Source organism: Podarcis gaigeae (assembly GCF_964106915.1).
Source record: "Podarcis gaigeae genome assembly, chromosome: 4".
Classification (NCBI taxonomy): Eukaryota; Metazoa; Chordata; class Lepidosauria; order Squamata; family Lacertidae; genus Podarcis; species Podarcis gaigeae.
In genome coordinates, this window is record NC_139677.1 from 88,605,005 (window position 1) to 88,625,006 (window position 20,002).

A 20,002-nucleotide genomic window follows, 5' to 3' on the forward strand; every position below is an offset into this window, starting at 1 on the left:
TTATTTTGCATTTTATGCAGGAACACTGCATCTAAATGTTATCAAGGGACCATTAGGGAAAGGAGTGCCTCTTAGCAGTGGCATAGCGTTGGGGGTGCAGGGGGGCCCGGCCGCACCGGGCGCAACATCTGGGGGTTAGGGTTAGGGGGCGCAAATCCATGGGTCAGGGGGTGCCTTGCCCTGGGTGCTGACAACCCACGCTACGCCATTGCCTCTTAGACTCGGGTGTTCAAATGGTCCCAGCAGCTTAAGTCAGGTCCGTATGTGTTAAGTTTCAGACTGCTTACTACAATGGATGCTTTGGTGGTATGTCAGTCCAGACCCTCAGCTTGCCTATGTGGAAACCCCCAGGTCCACCAAGCATGCAAAACACACCCTTTTTTGATAATAACCCACCCCGTCAGGCCCCTGGCCAATTTCCACAACTTATCCCCAGTTCTGTAATTCTGAACTTTAAACTCCACCAATGTTGAATCCTTAACCAATGTGCAAATGGTAAACATAAAGTATGGTCTAATAAATCACCCATTGTAAAATTACAGACAGCACCAGCATTATATTCATCATTATTATCAGCACTAGTAAATCTGACATTAGATCAGATATACAATTCACGCTGGACCAACTTTTAATATTTTCAACCGGCAGGCGCCATACTCATTTGCGGTAAAGATGGTAAGGAACATATTGTTTGCATTTTCATTCATATTCAGGCAAGTACTTTGTAAAACAGTTGAGTTTCTTGTAAAGTCGGCTAGACAAAATGCTTCCAGATTATATCTCTGTGGAAACAAGCTGGTTTTAACCACAGCATGATTTGGTACTCGTCATGCAAGTTGCACTTTTACTTGTGGGCGTTGCCACCAGCTTCTAGTTGGTTCCTAACCATTTATCCGGTGACACAGACTTCACGTCACCTAGGAAGGTTGGAGCAACGACTGTTTGCTCTCGCTCTCTCCCTCTTCCCACCTCTACACATTTATTTCTGAGTCACAACTTTTCAAAGTTCACAAACACATTCCTAAGCAAGACATCAGACAGGTTAATCAATCTTGGGGAGCCTTGGTCAATCCTGCAGATGCATTCACCATGTGCCATGGCCTACTTCTCAAGCTTTCCAATCCAACCTGGGCAATCCATGCTGGAGACATGAGGACCAGTCTTTGCTGTACCCTAAGAACAGTACAGTGGTACCTCGGAAGTTGAACCGAATCCATTCCAGAAGTCTGTCCAACTTCCAAAACGTTCGGAAACCAAGGCGTGGCTTCTGATTGGCTGCAGGAAGCTCCTGCTTCAAATCAGAAGCCACGGAAGTCACGCCGGATGTTCAGGTTCCAAAGAACATTCAAAAACAGAAACAATCACTTCCAGTTTTCAACTGTTCAGGAGCCAAACCGTTCAACTCCCAAGGCGTTTGAAAACCAAAGTACAATGGTACTTCGGGTTAAGAACTTAATTCGTTCTGAAGGTCCATTCTTAACCTGAAACTGTTCTTAACCTGAGGTACCACTTTAGCTAATGGGGCCTCCCGCTGCCGCCGTGTGATTTGTGTTCTCATCCTGAAGCAAAGTTCTTAACCCCAGGTAATATTTCTGGGTTAGTGGAGTCTGTTACCTGAAGCGTCTGTAACCTGAAGTGTCTGTAACCCGAGGTATCACTGTACGACTGTATTAGGCAGATGAAGTTGGGACCTAAAGTGCAGCTCAGTATAAAGAGGTGTGGGATAGAGCTATTAATCTATATTAATATGTGTCATTATAGTAAGACAGGGAATATGCAGGAGAAATGATTCTGAGGAGATGTGGTGGATGTTTGTAGAATTTGTACTGTTAAAATGGAAAGGGGTCACACCATCGCAAGAGGTGTTGAAATTTTGGGAGGTTGGGTAGTTACAATGGCATGGTCTCAGTGGTGGGGTGCACATTTTTATTATTTTTATTCATGATTATTACTCTGTCAAAATAAAAAAGATTTCAAAAAAACACACCAAAACCCCCCAAAATAAATAAAAATAAATAAAGTGCAGCTCAGCACATCTAGAGAGGACACCAGGAAGATGATTCCGAGCAACCAGTCCCTACCTTTTAGCTCAACCTATCCCACAAGCATGTTCCAAAAATATATACAGTGGTATCTCGGGTTACAGACACTTAGGGTTACAGATGCTTTAGGTTACAGACTCCACTAACCCAGAAATAGTACCTCAGGTTAAGAACATTGCTTAAGGGTGAGAACAGAAATCGCATGCTGGCGGAGCAGCAGCAGGAGGAGGCCTCCATTAGCTAAAGTGGTACCTCAGGTTAAGAACAGTTTCAGGTTAAGAACGGACCTCCGGAACAAATTAAGTCCTTAACCCGAGGTACCACTGTAGAGAAAAAACACATGTGAACTACCCTGAAACCCTTTTAGTATTGTTTTCACAGTTTTGTGCATTTGGATGAATAAAAAAGGGCTTGATTTGTCAACAAAGTATATGGCAATGCATGGTCTAGCTTCTTTTAACATTCTCCCCTGCCTCTGGAGCTGGCAAATGTTCCCCAGTTGACAGATGTTATACAAGTGGACGGCTGAGCCTGGTAACAGCACCGACTGAGTGATCGACTCAGCCACACCTGCAGTATTCTTCAAAAAGGCATTTAAATCTAATAATCATAATCTTAATTACAAGAGCCATAATAATAGTGATTTAAAAAAAAACGTGGCGGGATTTATGTTTAGCCCAATCTTCAGGAACTGGTTTGTCCTCACTATAATAGGGGTGGGAATCCTTTTCCAGCCAAAGGGCTCGCTTTGTTCCCTGGTGGGCCAACTTCTGAGGCCCACATGCCTGTGGTGGGTGAGGCAACAGATGTGATCTTTGTACAGTAGCTACAGTCCAGCCACACACAAAAACAGAGAGTTTTCTACATACACACTACTGAACACAGGCAAGGAAGATATGGTTCAGGAATAAATTACAGCAAGTAAAACAAGAAGGTGTCCAATTCTGGGCACCACAATTTTAAGAAGGATGTTGACAAGCTGGACGTGTGCAGAGAAGAGCAACCAAGATGATCAAGGGTCTGGATATCAAGCCTTATGAGGACCAGTTTAGGGGAATGAATATGTTTAGCCTAGGAAAGAGACTGAGAGGAGATATGATGCCAACTTCAAATATCTCAAGGGCTGTCATATGGAAGGTGGAACAACTTTGTTCTCTCCTGCTCCAGAAGAAAGGACTCAAACCAATGGCTTCGAGTTGCAAGAAAGGAGATTCTGACTAAACATATGGAAAAACTTTCTGACTGTAAGAGCTGTTTGACAGTGGAAAGCCACTTCCGCCCTGCAGAGGAGGTGGGGTTGCAGGCTTCACGCTCCCAGCCCCCGCGCGATTGGGGGAATCCCCGGCCCCATCACCCCCTGGCCAGCCAATCGGCTGGCTCTGGGGGCGTGGCCTGCCCTATTTAACAGAGGTGTGCACGGGGATTTCCCTCTTTTGCTGCCTCCAGCTGCTCCTGTTTCCCACCCTCCCGCCCTTTAAGTCTTTTCGTTCCTTGACCTTGCTATGGACCTTGGTTGGTTGCCATTGAGGGGCCTGGCAGGAATTTTTCCACTTGGCAAATTGGCACCAGCCACTTGGTTTTCGCCTACCTTGTAGCAAATCATCACAACTTTCTTGGTATTGGTGATTAGGCATTGGTATTGGTATGTAGATGGAAAATGGGGAGGAAGCGCCATCACCTGCCCCACATATTGAAGGGTAGTCCGATAAAGGATTCTGGGGGGCATGGCCCTATCTGAAGCCTATGGAGGTGAGGGCCTAAGGCACGCCCCTGAGTGGTGACCCCGGGAAGTTCCTAGTTAATGTGCATCAGCAGGACGCCCCTTACTGGTGGTTAACCCTTGCCGGACTTCAAGCGGACATAGTCCGGATATAGTCGGTTAGGACCAATGCCTAAGCCAATACTGCTCATCACCTGTAACCAATAAAGTTGTGGTCTTATTTAGCCCATTAACCTTAATAATTGTGCCATGTGTCTTCATTTCCACTGGGGGCGGGGGCAGGAACTCGCCACGCAACTGTTTCCCTTGGGAGGTTGTGGACTCTCCTTCCTTGAAGGTTTTTAAGCAGAGGTTGGATGCCTTGAGGTTGAGATTCCTGCATTGCAAGGTGTTGAAGTACATAACCCTCAGGGTCCCTTGCAACTCCATGAAAGTGGAGAATTTGGGAATGAATGGTGTTCCCTGGGGAGAGAACCAAGGGTCAGAAAGAAAGGATGGGGAGTCTGCATTTGGTCCCTGGGTCTGATGTTCCCCGTCCCTAGATACTGTTATTGTTATTATTATTTACCCACCTTTCACCCTAAAGTCCCAGGGTGCATTACAACATTAAAACACAATATTAAAAACAAATCAAAACAGATTATATGAGGGCTGAGCAGTTGCTCTTCCACTAAGGGGCCAGCAGGGGGCAGGGCCTGGGTTGTTGGCACCCATCTATCTCAGTGGAGTGTGCCTCCAGGGGTGAAATCCAACTGCTGGAGAATCACGGTGCCTGCTGTGGCCGCAGAGACCACCAGGTCATAACTGCTGCCTCTTGTGTTGTTTGTGCTGTATGTTAGCAGCACCCAAGTGACCTCCATGGGGTACAAGACCCCCCTCTCGGCCTCAATGGCGGGGTCCAACAGAAAGCAGAGCAATATGTTTAGCACCAGCTTGGCTGCAGGAGTTGTCAGAAGGAGGCATAAAAGGTGATAGCTGTGCATGCAGAAGCCAGGCCCTGTGACCAGGACTGGGGCCTTCCTAAATTTGTTCTGGCGAGGCAAGGCACGGCCGCACAGGTGAGGCCGATTGGTAACTCACAGCACCTGGTGGCAAGAGCTGGGAAGGGATATAAGGTCAGCATTTCCCTTCGGCTCTTTGCCACAGCAACACGTTCCCTGCCTTGCTGCATTTGGTTCCTTGACTCCTTGATCCTCGGACCCTTGACTTCGTGACTCCTTGCTTCCTGACCCTCAGACCCTTAGCTTCTTGACTCCTGGCTCTCTTACCCTTGGACCCCTGGCTTCCTGACTCCTGGACCCCCGTTCCTGCTCCCACCCCGCCATCTTGCCCCTGGTCCTGACGTCCCCTGCCGGGACTTTGATCGCTTGTGAACTGGACCATGACACAAGGCGCCACCCAACCGTCTTAGGAACTCCACTCTAGATTTGTGTAGGGTTTACTCTTTCTTCGGCCAAATATGTCCCTCAGGTAGCGGGTAAAGGCTGGGTTAACACTCACACTTTCTCCCTCTCTCCATATGCTGAGGGGATGCAGACAGAGGCAGCACATCTTGGTGACACAGAAGGCCACTGAAAGTCCTATGTGGTCCTCAGGCCATTCACACAGTTTAAACAAACCAGTTTCTGAGAAGATGCATCCCACGACATTGGGCGAGGGGGATTCTTTTCAGAAAGTGGCCTCGAACATTTCTAACACCGGAATATCCGAAATCTAAATAGAAGCAAGTGTGTGAATTTTGTTACTTTTTATTAGATGCAAATTTTTGTGAGTGCGTGTGGTTGCATTTTTTTGTAATTGCAATTCAAATGCTTGCAACCTGCCCTGAGACCTTAGGATGAAGGGCAGGTACTAAATGAAAACCATAACAACCATCACCACAACAGTGGTTTGCTGCAAAGCATATGCTTGCTGACATATGATGAGGAAAGGGGGAGGCACAGCACACGAGACAGAAACTCACTGGGGTTTGTTCATGTAAGTGGAAACCTTTTCCTGCAAGTTCCGCAAGGAGTTATTGAGGTTTCGGAACACAAATTAAATGCAGAATATAGAAATGCAAACAACGAAACTCATAGATGTTACACTCTGTGGCACATTTGAAGTTATCTTGGATACCGTTGCAGTCTGTTTTCTATATCAATGCTGTTTTGCAAATCGAATGCAACACCACATTTTGTGCTATAATAGGAACAACGTCTGAAACCAACTTTTAACATATACAACAGGATGAATATGCAACTGTTTTTTTCTGTCTGGCGGTTTCTTTCCCCAAAGCCAAAACAGGTTTGCAGCTGTTTTCTCTGGAGCTTTCCCAAATCCAGAAAGAGCCTGAAAAACAGTACGTATTGTCTGGAGCACTTAAAATCTTTGTACTCTTTTACAGAAAGGAAACCCATTCATTTCTAGAAGCGAAAAAAAGTGGCTCTCGTTGACTAATACTAATGGAAGCTTAAAACTCAAAGTAAGGGTTTTTTTTTTGTTATGATTTAATAAATTCTCTTGAGCTCTACTCCCTTCACTCGGATTATTTATAAAATATTACCGAAGACATCATCCAGTTGAAAAATATTTTAAGGATATTAATATATACAGGGCTTTGTTTCCAGAAACAGACAGATGTTCTTTTTTATTATTATTTTAAGCGCTTTCCAGGTGTTCTTCCTAAACAGGTTTTTAAATGAAGAGAGCAAAAATGGCGGGTTGTACTTCAGGCCTAACCCCATTTGTCAGGAACATATCAGTATTCCTTCTGATTCTGCTTATATCTAAGGAAAACATGGGCGCAGGTCTTGTGCCCCACTGAATCTTGCTTAAGCCCCTGACTCACATGTGCATAGAAGCAGATTTAACAGAGAGGTCAAGTTTCCCCTCTGTGAGGTAAATCCAAGGCAGACTCCCTCAGCCGCCCTTCCTGAGACTTAAGGACCAGCATCCTCAGGTGTCAAACCCATGAAATACAAATCCCCACCTTTTTATGTTAATAATGATATAGGCAAAGAGAGAGAAAGAGCTTGCCTCATTAATTCCTGCCTGAGCTCATAGCTGTCAAGCGTCCCTTATTTGGCGGGACAGTCCCTTATCCCAGCGCCATGTCCCACTGCTGTCCCTTATTGATGATGTCCCTTAAATAAGCTACTGAAGGTAATGGTGCCCTTTCTATGTCCAGCTGTCCTTTGTCAACAACAAATTGTTGCTGTTTTTTGTGTTGAATATATGCTATATGGTAATTTATGTGCCTAATAGGTATCTAAAGCCATTTGCATGCAACAAAATATGTATTTTATCAAAGTAATTGTTGATCCCTGATTTTGGCTGCTGATCCCTTATTTTCGAGGCTGCAGGTCCCTTATTTTAAAATCTGTAAGTTGACAGCTATGCCTGAGCTTGTGTTTTATTTGTTTATTACCAATTACACCAGTTTCAAATTAGATGATGATGATGATGATGATGATGATGATGATGATTTTGACTGTTGTTTACTGCCTTGGAGCCCTTGGTGGGCAGAGAAGCTGGGTATAAATATTTTAAACCAATAGAGTATATTACTAACAACTTAAACAAAACCTGCTTGCCTAAACCAAACCTGAAAGGGAAGTCCAATACCCCAATGAAGCCTCCTGCTGTTTGCCAAAATGTCCGAGGCACTACTGTATGTGGAGAAGTAGCCCCAACAATAAAATAAATGGGGAAGCCCTTGCTTTAGAGTAGATGACAAACCCCCCTGCTGTAGACTCTGAAACAGGCAAGGTCATGTAGCTGGTCAGGAGTGGGGAAACTTTTTCAGCCCTCGAGCCAAGTTTCAGCTATTATTATTATTATTATTATTCACACACACACAAAACTCCACATCTCCTCTATATTCTATCAAGGCAAGCATTTAAAATCACATAAACCACCAAGACCAAAACCCCAAATTTTGCATTTCTACTTGAAATGCTTTCTGGTTTCATACTGCAGTTTAGGGTCCAAATAAAGCCACAGCTTCCCATTCCTGGAAATTCCATTTCAAAGTAAACATGATACAAGTCTGCAACTGGTGTACAAAATTAGGTATGGGCAAAGGCATGGGTATGATGCACATTCCTGATATAGTAATAAGCTGTATTTTATCAAGCTCTTCATCCAAAGCAACCACCAGGCCCCACGAAGTTTGGCAGATATTCATAACATGAAAACTTTGCTAAGGAGGTTAGATCTGTAGCCAGTTCGATGTATGAGATCACCCCAGGAGGGCTACAAGGATGTTGTAATGACAGTAGGATTCAGAAACCTACTACCATTAGAGAAACAGTTTGCGGAGAACGCTGGCTTGGATTCCGAGTATAACTAACTCCATATTCCCCATGCAAACTGGATGCAAATTCTCAAAGCACTTCAGAGACTGCAGGGCGTTTCAAAAAGAGTTTTGAGATAAACCAAACATCCCACTGGACGTGCCCAAACCCTGCAAATGCATGACACTGCAAGGAAACTCCAATTACAATCACACTCACTTTTTATCAGCCTTCACCAAACCTGATGCCCTCCAGATGTTTTATTAGACTGTCCTCAGTCTAGGGCTGATGGGAGACGTAGTTCAAAATGTCTGCAGACATATCAGTGTTAGAAACTCAGATATATAAGCTAGGCGCCAAATGTCTCCTTAAACCAAGGTTACAGTCACCCAAGCAGAATGTCTAGTTGCCATTTTGGGGCAAGACGGCTAGCAATTTTCATTTTCCTAGTGATGGACTGACTGTGATTGATTCTCAATTAAACATCTGGCTAGTTCAAATGACAACCTTGAGCTAGGTTAAGAATTTAAAGAAAAGTCACTTGATCCAGGGGCAGTCCATATAGATATTGGCCTGTTTCTACCTCTTTTTCTTTATGGTGACTGCTCTTGCTCAGGCTGCACAGAAAAAGCAATTTGATTCCTGAAATTCATTCTGATTGCGCAGATAAAATATAACGGATAGAATTCTACAGGATGGGGTGTTAGTGTGTGAAAAAAAGTCCAGATCCAATGATCCCCAGATGGTGAAGATCCCCAGATCCTGGCTAATTTCGAACAGTGAGCTGCCACCCCAGCTCCATCTGAACCGCTTCTGAGAATGTGAATCCAAATTCTTCCTGAATTTTGGCTCACAGGACAATGTCTCCACTTCTGATGAATTCAGGGGAAATCCAGGCTGAGAAATATTGTCTCAAGGATTCAGATGCACACCCAAAAATGCCAGAAGCAGTTGGGCAAAAACCAGGTCTAGTTGTAAATAAAGACAAGGGAAGTTCCACACTTTATAAAGAAACAGGAGGAAGTGATGGTTGCCCACTTGGTTGGCTTGAAAAGAGGATTAGGCAAATGAATGGAGGATAAAACTATCAATGGCTGCCGTTCACGACAGCTTGGCTCTGCTTCCCCAAGCAAAAGTAGTAATGTTTCTGAACACCAATTAATGGAAACTGCCGGTGGGGAAAGAGCTCTGGTGCACAGGTCCTGGTTATGGGTTTTCCACAGGCATCTGGTTGGCCACCATGAGAACAGGATTCTGGAATAGATGGGCCTAATCCAGCAAGCTCTGGATTATGGTAGCTAAAAAGGACTGGACTACAGAGCAATGTGTAAATCAATGTTTAAACACAGAACAGGGAAGTTGTTTGAGATCTCAAATGATTGCTACTTCATTATACTTTGATGCCATTGACCCTTCGGAAAGTTGAGGCCACTTTGCACGGGGATCACAGTGGCTTCCTGTGCAGGCAATGAATTTAGGTTAATCCCTTCAAAAGTGAAGCAAACTTTTGCCACAGAATTAAGTACAGTGGTGGTACCTCAGGTTACAGACGCTTCATGTTACCGACACTTCAGGTTACAGACTCCGCTAACCCAGAAATAGTACCTTGGGTTAAGAACTTTGCTTCAGGACGAGAACAGGAATCGCGCGGCGGCAGCGGGAGGCCCCATTAGCTAAAGTGGTACCTCAGGTTAAGAACAGTTTCAGGTTAAGAACGGACCTCCGGAATGAATTAAGTTCTTCACCCGAGGTACCACTGTACTCCAAGGCCATATTTTGGTCCATCTGCTATCTAGAAACTCATAAATAATACCTGTATGTATTTGACTGGAGTGAGGCAAGATGCTTATCTCAAGGGAGTTTATTCCAACCAATCGATATATCATCTTGAATCGCTGACATGGTTGCCTCCAAGTCCCTTTCCTTAATCATGTGAACACTTGATAAATCTTCCACATTTTGAACCAATTTGCACCTAGCCTGGAATGTGAACTTTTCACTTTGAGTTGAAGAGCCAAGGAACTGCCCACCCTCTCTCAGAAGATGGATTATACTGATCCACCACACATAAATCTATGCCAAGAGAAGTTTAACAATGGGTACTGTAAATCAGTTTGAAACTCTTAAAAACTAAATTATTAACTTGGTTTCTTTCCCAATGAATTTACACATGGTCTCTTTTTTACTGAATTACTTATTGCTTTCGTCACTGGTCAAGGTTGAGAAGACTAAAGAAATTAATGGGTGTGGATGTGGGTGTGAGGAATCCATCCCTCCTGAGGAAAAATGTTAACAAAGAGCAAAAACCTTGGAGCCAGGAACTGGGTGAGCATGTGACCAACACAACCCCAATGCTCAAGACATCCATGGAGCTGGAAAAGAGTTGATGGGCACAGAGGCTCAATGCTCCTCTGGCTTTGCCTGGCACATAATGCACAGGATCTTTGGCGAGCTGTGCCACTCAATTCTGGCCTCTCTTCTTAGGGCATTTGAAGGTACTTTGCTCTTTCAGGTGATGAGTGAGGAACTGGGCAAAGCAAGGAAAGGATAGCACAGGTGGGCATGAACACTACCTCATCAATGGCGAAAGGGTGGGAATTTTGTTTGCTTTCAAAAACGCATTATTTCATGAGCTTACATAGAGACTGCCTAAGTTAAGCTGTGCAGCTAGGATGAATACAGTCAAGAGTTAAGTCTAAAATTGATCCCGTAATCTGCTTTATACTCTCCACCCCCATCGTTCTGCCCTGACACTGAGGTCCAGCTCCAAGGGCCTTCTGGCAATTCCTCACTGCGAGAAGTAAAGTTACAGGGAACCTGGCAGAAGGCCTTCTCGGCAGTGGTGCCTGCCCTGTGGAACACCCTCCCATCAGATGTCAAGGAAATGAACAACTATCTGACTTTTAGGAGACATCTGAAGGTACAGGGAAGTTTTTGATGTTTGATGTTTTCTTGTGTTTCTAATATTTTGCTGGAAGTCGCCCAGAGTGGCTGGGGCAACCCACTCAGATAGGTGCCATATGCAGAAGGTGATGATGGTGGTGGTGATGATGATGACGACATCTATTTAGTCTATTTAATTCAGTATTGTCTTCACTGACTGGCAGCAGCTATTCAAGGTGTCAAATAGAAGACATTCTTAGACCTAGAGCCTTCTGCACGTACAATTATGGTGGCCTCCAGCACAACAGACCCAATGGGATGGGTTTTCACATGGTTTTTCACATGTGTCAATGCACACTTGAGCATCTTGTCAAGGGGCCACACCCAAACCGACAAAGCTCCCCGGACCTTCTCCTCTTCTTCAGCAATCGCCTCTTGCTCTGGCCCAACCAATGGTAGAGCAATAGGCAAAGAAAGTTCAATTAAGACGCCACGTACGGATTGCTCAATGGCTGGGAAACAAGCAAGAGAAGAACGCAATGGTGATTATGATGGTGAGTCTCTGCAGAGGGGAGTGTGGTTCATGGAAGCTGACATGCCTGAGGACCCTTCAAAAATGCCTTTAACTCAGTTGGTAGAGCATGAGACTCTTAATCTCAGGGTTGTGAGTTTGAGCCCCATGTTGGGCAAAAGATTCCTGCATTGCAGGGGGTTGGCCTATGATAATCTTCATGGTCCCTTCCAACACTATGATTCCATGTTTCTAAGAAAATCTGGAGCTGGCGCTGGCCTTTCCTTTTCCTTTCCGACGCAAGAGTTCAGCATGTCGTCAGCTTGTATCCTCAGCACAACTCAGATGAGGATTAGACAGAAACAAGTGGCTTGTGTAAGACCACCCAGCAAGCTTCAAGGTTGAGCAGCCAAGCTTTGAGCCCAACACTCTCCAGGCCATGTCCAATGCTCTAACCATCTCCCCTCTCCATCCCAACCTTCTGGTATGTATGCTATTATTAGTCTGCAAACAAAACCCATACCTCTTAGCACGAAAAAGCACACACGCTACAGAATGGAGAAACAATTTCTGCTATCCGTAAGGCATACGCACATTTTTAAATGAGGAGAAAACACACCTGACATCTCAATAACTGCAGCTGTATAATCTTTACATGTGGGTGGCTGCGTGTGGGTGAAGCAATAAAAAGCAGTGGAAGGGTTTTGAAAAACAAAGCAAAACTTGTGTCTCGTTAAATAGCTTCTGGCTTTCAAAAACACCTGCCCAAAATATTCTTGAACTCCGGAGGGGAAAAAAACCTGAAGAATTTTCGACATATTTTCCCACAGCCAAAGTCCTCACACTAAGCAAACTTACTAGCTGGAAAGTTGGCAGAAATGAAGGTTTGGGAGTCTGGTCAATAGATCAGTCCCAAGCAGCGGTGAACTAGTCAGCTGAATTCAGTCAAATATTGTGATGTACAAAATATTGAGAAGGACACCTTTATTTCTAGTGTTTCGCTCAAATCAGATAACAGGGGCAAGAGTAAGGGCCCCATGATCCTAGCCCTGAAAGTTTTGGGGTCACTCATGTGCACACCCCCACATTTAGGGATGGGCAATGCCTGTCCTACAAACTCTCCGCCAAAATGTTTCTAACGGCCTAAGACCCACGTACCTATGGGACCACCTCTCCTGGTATGCCCCGCGGAGGACTTTAAAGTCCACAAATGACAACACTTTGGAGGTCCCAGGTCGCAAGGTGGTTAGATTGGTCTTAACTAGGGCCAGGGCCTTTTCAGTACTGGCCCCGACTTGGTGGAACACTCTGTCACAAGAGACTAGGGCCCTGCAGGACTTGACATCTTTCCACAGGGCCTGCAAGACAGAGCTGTTCCACCTGGCCTTTGGTTTGGACTCAGTCTGATCCTCAGTTTCCCTCCCCTTATGGTTTTGATCTATGGGCTACTTTTAAAATGAGGCTGCCCTAATATATTATTATTATTATTATTATTATTATTATTATTATTAGCCTTCCAGTTAAGCCACATGGTCTTCCACCATAAATTGAAAGAAAACATGAATACACTCCAAGGTCTTCAGCTTGTCAGGGGAGTGATGGGGAGGAGGGAGTCATTCTGTGACTTTGGAAAAGCATGAGATCCTTTCCCTCCCTCACCATGCATTTCCCATGCACACCTGAGGGGATGGGAAGCTACCAGTGCATGACCTAATGGGTTCACAAAACAAATTATGTTATCTATTAACATTCAGCGAAACACATGTAGCACTAGAGGACAACACAGACAAACCCCCGAGGCCAAGGAGTCATCGACCACAGTTAATCATGAGCCAGCAATCTATGCTTCTGCTGATGACGGCAGATCAAAAACGATCTGATTCCGTGACCGCTAACACTCAGTGATCCCTTACTAATTTCCTCCACCACATCATAGAGGAGGAATTCTGCTTCATTATGCAGCCCAACCAGGAAGACACATTCTCCTGGCTCTGTGAACCGTAGGTGGCTGTGGGTTTTTTAGGTAAGCTATTCAACACCTTGCAATTTACAGCTTAAGGCTTTTGGTATTACTTTTCGAAGGTGAGAACATCTGGGAACTCTATGAAATGGCTTTGTCTCAGCCTTACTGGCTAAGAGCACTAGGTAAGTATCGTGGTAGGTTTTCAATCCTGTTTCACCCAGGATTAATAAACACAAGTGTCTGAGGATTGGTGGAAATCATTTCACAATGATCTGAAGTCTGGGGTGAACTAATAATCTCCTAAACCCATTCCTACTCAGCTAACCCCATCTACCTTCCACCACAGTCCTCTTGTGACTATCAAAATTGCCACCACTGCAGCTGTAATACTCTTCAAATCCACCCTCTACTTCCGCACTCCAGACACAAACTTCAAAAATAGTTTGTTACCATTTTGTTTTGTTTTCATTAATGAAATGAGCCTTTCCTCGACTTTTAAGTGAGGGTTGAGGGATCTTTTTTCCACCCACAAGGGCAATGGCCGCACTCTGCCCTCCATCTAGGCAAGGCAAGAGTCCTTGACACACTTCAAAGGACACATTACGGACAGGCAAAAATGCACATTACCCAAGAGGAGAGGTTTTTAAATCTATTAGCTCTAACATACTTAAAGGTGCTCAAAACCCAACAAGCTATTGAAGCCACTTCCGCCATGCGCTAAAAGTACACCTCCTTCGCTCTTAGGGAGTGGCGGGGGAAAGAGAGGAGAAAGGAACAAGGTATTTCCTCTGGCTAGTAACCCTGAGGAATATTTGTGCAAGCACGAAGGACAAAGACAGGAACCATTATATGACTTAAATAGCTGTGAGTTTACATACTGGCAAATATTTGCACACATTAGTGCCACCTAAGTCGCTCGCCCTTTTGTGATAAGAGAGACCTTGCTTCCATTTGAACATCGGAAGCTGCCTTCTGCGATGTCATTAGTCCATCAAGCTTGTTTTTTTTTATCTATACTGACAGGCAGTGGTGCTCTAGTGTTTTGGGCTGGGGTCTCTCCCAATTGTACCTGGAGATTCTGGGGGTTGCACCCGGGAAGGGCGTTCTGCATGCAACGTCTGCCCCTGATCTGCAGGAAAAGTTCTACTGTCAAGACCGGAACTTGCAGATTCAATTCTTACTTGACTTGATTTCTGAACCTTGATTCCTGCGAACTACTATGATCCACTCATGCCCAAATTTTGCTCAGCCCTTCGATCTGCATGATTGTTGTTGTTTAGTCGTTTAGTCGTGTCCGACTCTTCGTGACCCCATGGACCAGAGCACGCCAGGCCCTCCTGTCTTCCACTGCCTCCCGCAGTTTGGTCAAACTCATGCTGGTAGCTTTGAGAACACTGTCCAACCATCTCGTCCTCTGTCGTCCCCTTCTCCTTGTGATCTTTCCCAACATCAGGGTCTTTTCCAGGGAGTCTTCTCTTCTCATGAGGTGGCCAAAGTACTGGAGTCTCAGCTTCAGGATCTGTCCAGTGAGCACTCAGGGCTGATTTCCTTCAGAATGGATAGGTTTGATATTATTGCAGTCCATGGGACTCTCAAGAGTTTCCTCCAGCACCATAATTCAAAAGCATCAATTCTTTGGCGCTCAGCCTTCTTTATGGTCCAGCTTTCACTTCCATACATCACTACTGGGAAAACCATAGCTTTAACTGTACGGACCTGCATGATACAAGTGCATTTATTGGGGAACCTTGTGAAGTTAACCCTTAAGAAAAATGGGAGTGAGGGAAGAGACATTGCAATGAAGGCTTTGTACATTGCCTTTCAGGAAAGAGAGGGAAATCTGAGAATGTCCCTGTCTTGAGAATGCTTCCCACAGGATGCTGTTCCTTTCCCCAAAGAACAGTGATAAATGAGCCAGTGCAAATGGGGCTTTACAGCTGGGAGACAGAAGGAATAAGTGAGCCTGGAGAACTTTTGCAAAACACACGTGTTAGGCAGGGAGCAGAAGTAAACCATACCAAACTCTTAAACACTTTCAACAGTCATGGGCTTTCCCCAAAGAATCTGGGACCTGCAGTTCTGTGAGGGGTCTAATTCTCAGAATCCTACACAAACTACAGTTCCTGGTATTCTTTGAGGGGAGTGGTGGCTTTTAAAGAGCTTGAAATGTATGGTCTGAATGTGACCCTAAGTTAAGAAAGTCATTTGAAGCCAAGTAGCTCTGCCAACTGCAGAAATGTGTTTTTTATTTAAGGTTGGGGCAGAACTGGGTTACAAAGTCAGCCTTTCGTTTGTCACATACCCCCGGTGCTGCTTCTTCGTACCAGAATCCTGGCTGCATGACCCAAGAGGTCGCCATCTTGGAACTGAATCTACAAATGAACTTCATGGCTGCCTAACTTTTTACTGCATTTCCCCTCTTCTTTTCCTCATCCCACACATTCCTCGTGCCTTTGTGTAACATCTTGCCTGATCTAGAGTTCCAGAGAACTCAAAAGCTTTGCCAAACTCCTGTGGCATTTTGGTTGGTCCTAATAAAAGGTAATACCCAACTGTGGAATTTGAAGTGGTTGGGGTTCTCCCCCCAATAGACAAGTATTGCCAGCTATACTTTTTATGTGCCAAACAAACAAAAAAAGAAAGAGTTAATGGCCCAAATACATAGTCAGATGGACAGCATATAAAATAGCAACAATAACTACTACTACTACTACTACTACTACTACTACTACTACTATTAATCCTGTTCCCAGTGGCCACCCAGATGTCTATGGGAATCCCAAAAGGAGCACCTGAACTTCGTAGCACAGTCTAAGTGAACACACTCTCATTTTAGTTCCACTGAATTTTTATTTTAAAAAAAACCCACCAGGCACTTGACATAGAATTGATCTAAATGTCACCCATTCCCTGCCAATTTATATTTCTCATCCAGTTTCAGAGATGAAAGCTCACTTCATGATAATGCATCTTCAACAGCTAAGATGCTTGCATCTTCGCCATCTATCATCTGCGGCTGAAAGATTGCAAGTGTCATTTTGGAAGATGAAGGAATTGCAGTCATTAGCAATAGGGGGAGTGATGTATTGCGTTTTCAATCTAATGTCCATCCGGGAAGGATTAATATGGCCATATCATACCACCCCACAGATAACAGCCAAAAATATATGGGATTTTTACATGGTTTTCATTTCTTCACATTCTGTCATCCCTCTCTAGCCATCTCTCCCCATAGGTGGGGTCCCCTGTTCTTATTCAAAATGATCAGCCTTTCTTCAGCTATAGCATCTCTCTCTCACACTCTCAGATTAACCACATGTAAACATTATTTTTTAAACCCCAAAAAGTTCCAGGCTACATTTCAATATCTCATTGATTAAAAGTCAAGCTAACAGGATGGGCCATGAATCTTACGCCACTGCAGCCTTGGAAAAGCTTGAACTCACACAAATCCTTGGATATCCACAGCATAAAAACTGGTGATCCCTGATTTGAACAGTGGGTGATCCTGTTCACATGAAAGAACACATTACACAGCTTCTGCATACATTGTCCAACTGATTTAGAAACAGTGAAGCAGAATAGCAGCTATAAAAAGGATTAAGTGATTGTTGATATTAGCCAAGAATGGGAGAAACATAGCGTGACGCTATAAATTTGAAGCGAGTCCAAAACTGCAATTTATGTAGATAGCAGATTTATGCAGAGGGCAGAAAGGAGAGCAGGTGGTACCCATGCTAGATAGGACAGTCAAACTCTGTAGCTGGCTCTCCCAGACGAGACCCAATCCTAAAAGTATTCCAATGAGAATCATTATAATTATTGTCTTGCACAACCTATGCAATCTTGCAATGTCGCAATTATAATATTTTGCATTAGGAAGACTGAAAACCCATCATCCTGTCTATTCCTGGCTTCTGAACAGAAGTGCCAAGAGAACACTGGTATTGTAATTCTAACAAGTTCTACTTTGCATAGGATTAAAATCTTAGTAAGGAGAGAAGAAGCAGTGTAGAACACTCACCAATACTAATTTCATCATCCGTCTCAGCATCTCCAATGCACTCAAACTGAAAATCTTGAAGCGACTGGGAAAACTTTTGTACTGCTATGGATAGATCTGTAAAAGAAAAAGATTGAAAATGATCAGAGTGTACATTGCAGAGAAATACATATTTGGAATACACTTACTGTAAATATATATATATATATATGTGTGTGTGTGTGTGTGTGTATGTATGTATATGTATATATGTATGTGCTTTCGTAGATTTTCACGGGTACAGGAATGCAGGTTTTGGTGTCCTCGGGTGTCTTCCCGTGTAAAAGTTGGGGTGTCTAGGCGACGTTTCGACGAGGTCTCACTCGTCATCTTCAGGCTGGTGCTTTCGGCTTCTTGTTACTGGAACAGAGCGGGATCTCAATGTTTGAGTTCCTATAAATACTGTAGAGGGGGTGTGGTGTCTAGCCTCCAATGTTCTGGGCAGAGAGGAAGTTCCCAGGCTAGTGTGCCTTTTCTTCTTTTGTTCCTTAATTACTTGAGGGATACCTTGAGTGATTTCTTGAGTGATATCCTGAGTACCACTTAGGTGGGTCATTAGGTGTGGATTAGTTGCTAAAGTCTTTGTGTCTTGACCTCTTGAACTTTGTGAAGAGTTTTCCTGAGAAGATGGCTGTATTGCACTTAGTTGTGCTTTGGCTTGGCTTCGTGTATAGGGGCGAGCTGTGGTTTTGTGGCTTGTGTCAGCCAGATCTGTGTAGGGATTGCAGGGGGGTGCAGCATCCGGAGGTGCCACCATGGATTGGCTACTGGATGGTGTCAGTAATTCATCTGTGGAGAGGGTCTGGGTTTGGGTCTGGTGTGGTTGATTGGTGTTGGCGTTCTGTGTGCCTCTGGATTTGGTGTCAGTTTTTGTGGGGAGGGCTAATTTCCAGATGTCTGGCAAGCGGGATGTGTCGTCACGCTTGTTCATGTTGTGAGGGTGTTTCTCTCTTGTGTTTCACGCTTGTTCATGTTGTGAGGGTGTTTTAACACGGAACATCACCACAAGAGAATAATCATGGAAGCCATCGAGATAGAGAAACACCCTCACAACATGAACAAGCGTGACGACACATCCCGCTTGCCAGACATCTGGAAATTAGCCCTCCCCACAAAAACTGACACCAAATCCAGAGGCACACAGAACGCCAACACCAATCAACCACACCAGACCCAAACCCAGACCCTCTCCACAGATGAATTACTGACACCATCCAGTAGCCAATCCATGGTGGCACCTCCGGATGCTGCACCCCCCTGCAATCCCTACACAGATCTGGCTGACACAAGCCACAAAACCACAGCTCGCCCCTATACACGAAGCCAAGCCAAAGCACAACTAAGTGCAATACAGCCATCTTCTCAGGAAAACTCTTCACAAAGTTCAAGAGGTCAAGACACAAAGACTTTAGCAACTAATCCACACCTAATGACCCACCTAAGTGGTACTCAGGATATCACTCAAGAAATCACTCAAGGTATCCCTCAAGTAATTAAGGAACAAAAGAAGAAAAGGCACACTAGCCTGGGAACTTCCTCTCTGCCCAGAACATTGGAGGCTAGACACCACACCCCCTCTACAGTATTTATAGGAACTCAAACATTGAGATCCCGCTCTGTTCCAGTAACAAGAAGCCGAAAGCACCAGCCTGAAGATGACGAGTGAGACCTCGTCGAAACGTCGCCTAGACACCCCAACTTTTACACGGGAAGACACCCGAGGACACCAAAACCTGTATATATGTATATATACACACACACACACACACACATATATATATATATATATATATTATACACACACACATATATATGCATACATATGTGTATGTATATATGTCTATCTGTGTGTGTGTGTGTGTGTGTATTCTCTCCTGTATCCTGGTATACTTGATTACATGATTCAAGGTAAGGGACACATCGAAGGATAATGAAGGATCACATAACCTTGCTTGATGTAAACATTTAAGAAAATAAAAACAGAAAGCACACACACACCACCACCACAGATAGACAGGACACAGGTACACTTTGGAGGATGGATGGCGACTAACAGATTGAGCTTGAATCCTGACAAGACAGAAGTATTGTTTCTGGGGTACAGGAGGCGAGCAGGTGTGGAGGACTCCCTGGTCCTGAATGGGGTAACTGTGCCACAGAAGGACCAGGTGCGCAGCCTGGGAGTCATTTTAGACTCACAGCTGTCCATGGAGGCACAGGTCAATTCTGTGTCCAGGGCAGCTGTCTACCAGCTCCATCTTGTACGCAGGCTAAGCCCCTACCTGCCTGCAGACTGTCTTGGCAGAGTGGTGCATGCTCTGGTTATCTCCTGCTTGGGCTACTGCAACGCACTCTACATCCCATTGTTTTCTATTGATACACTGTATTCTCTGCAGCCCTGCTTTTGCAAATCCTGGAGAACACACTGGAAACTGAATTGCAGTTATTCAAAACAGAAGCTCATCTGGCAGTCTTCTTGATATATTGAACTGCTGCGCTGCCTCTAATATTTTACGTAATGTGTGTTCTTTATTACAAAACACGTGGAGTTAAATGCACTCTCG

General features: G+C 44.5%; 1 protein-coding gene across 1 annotated transcript in view; it reads right to left on the reverse strand.

Moving 5' to 3' along the window:
* ARHGAP42 (Rho GTPase activating protein 42) overlaps positions 1-20,002 on the reverse strand; it is a 168,458-nt gene that overhangs the window by 104,807 nt on the left and 43,649 nt on the right. The window contains exon 2 of the mRNA XM_083736395.1: positions 17,421-17,516. Within this exon, the coding sequence (XP_083592521.1) occupies positions 17,421-17,516 (96 nt within the window). The remainder of the gene's footprint in view (positions 1-17,420; positions 17,517-20,002) is intronic.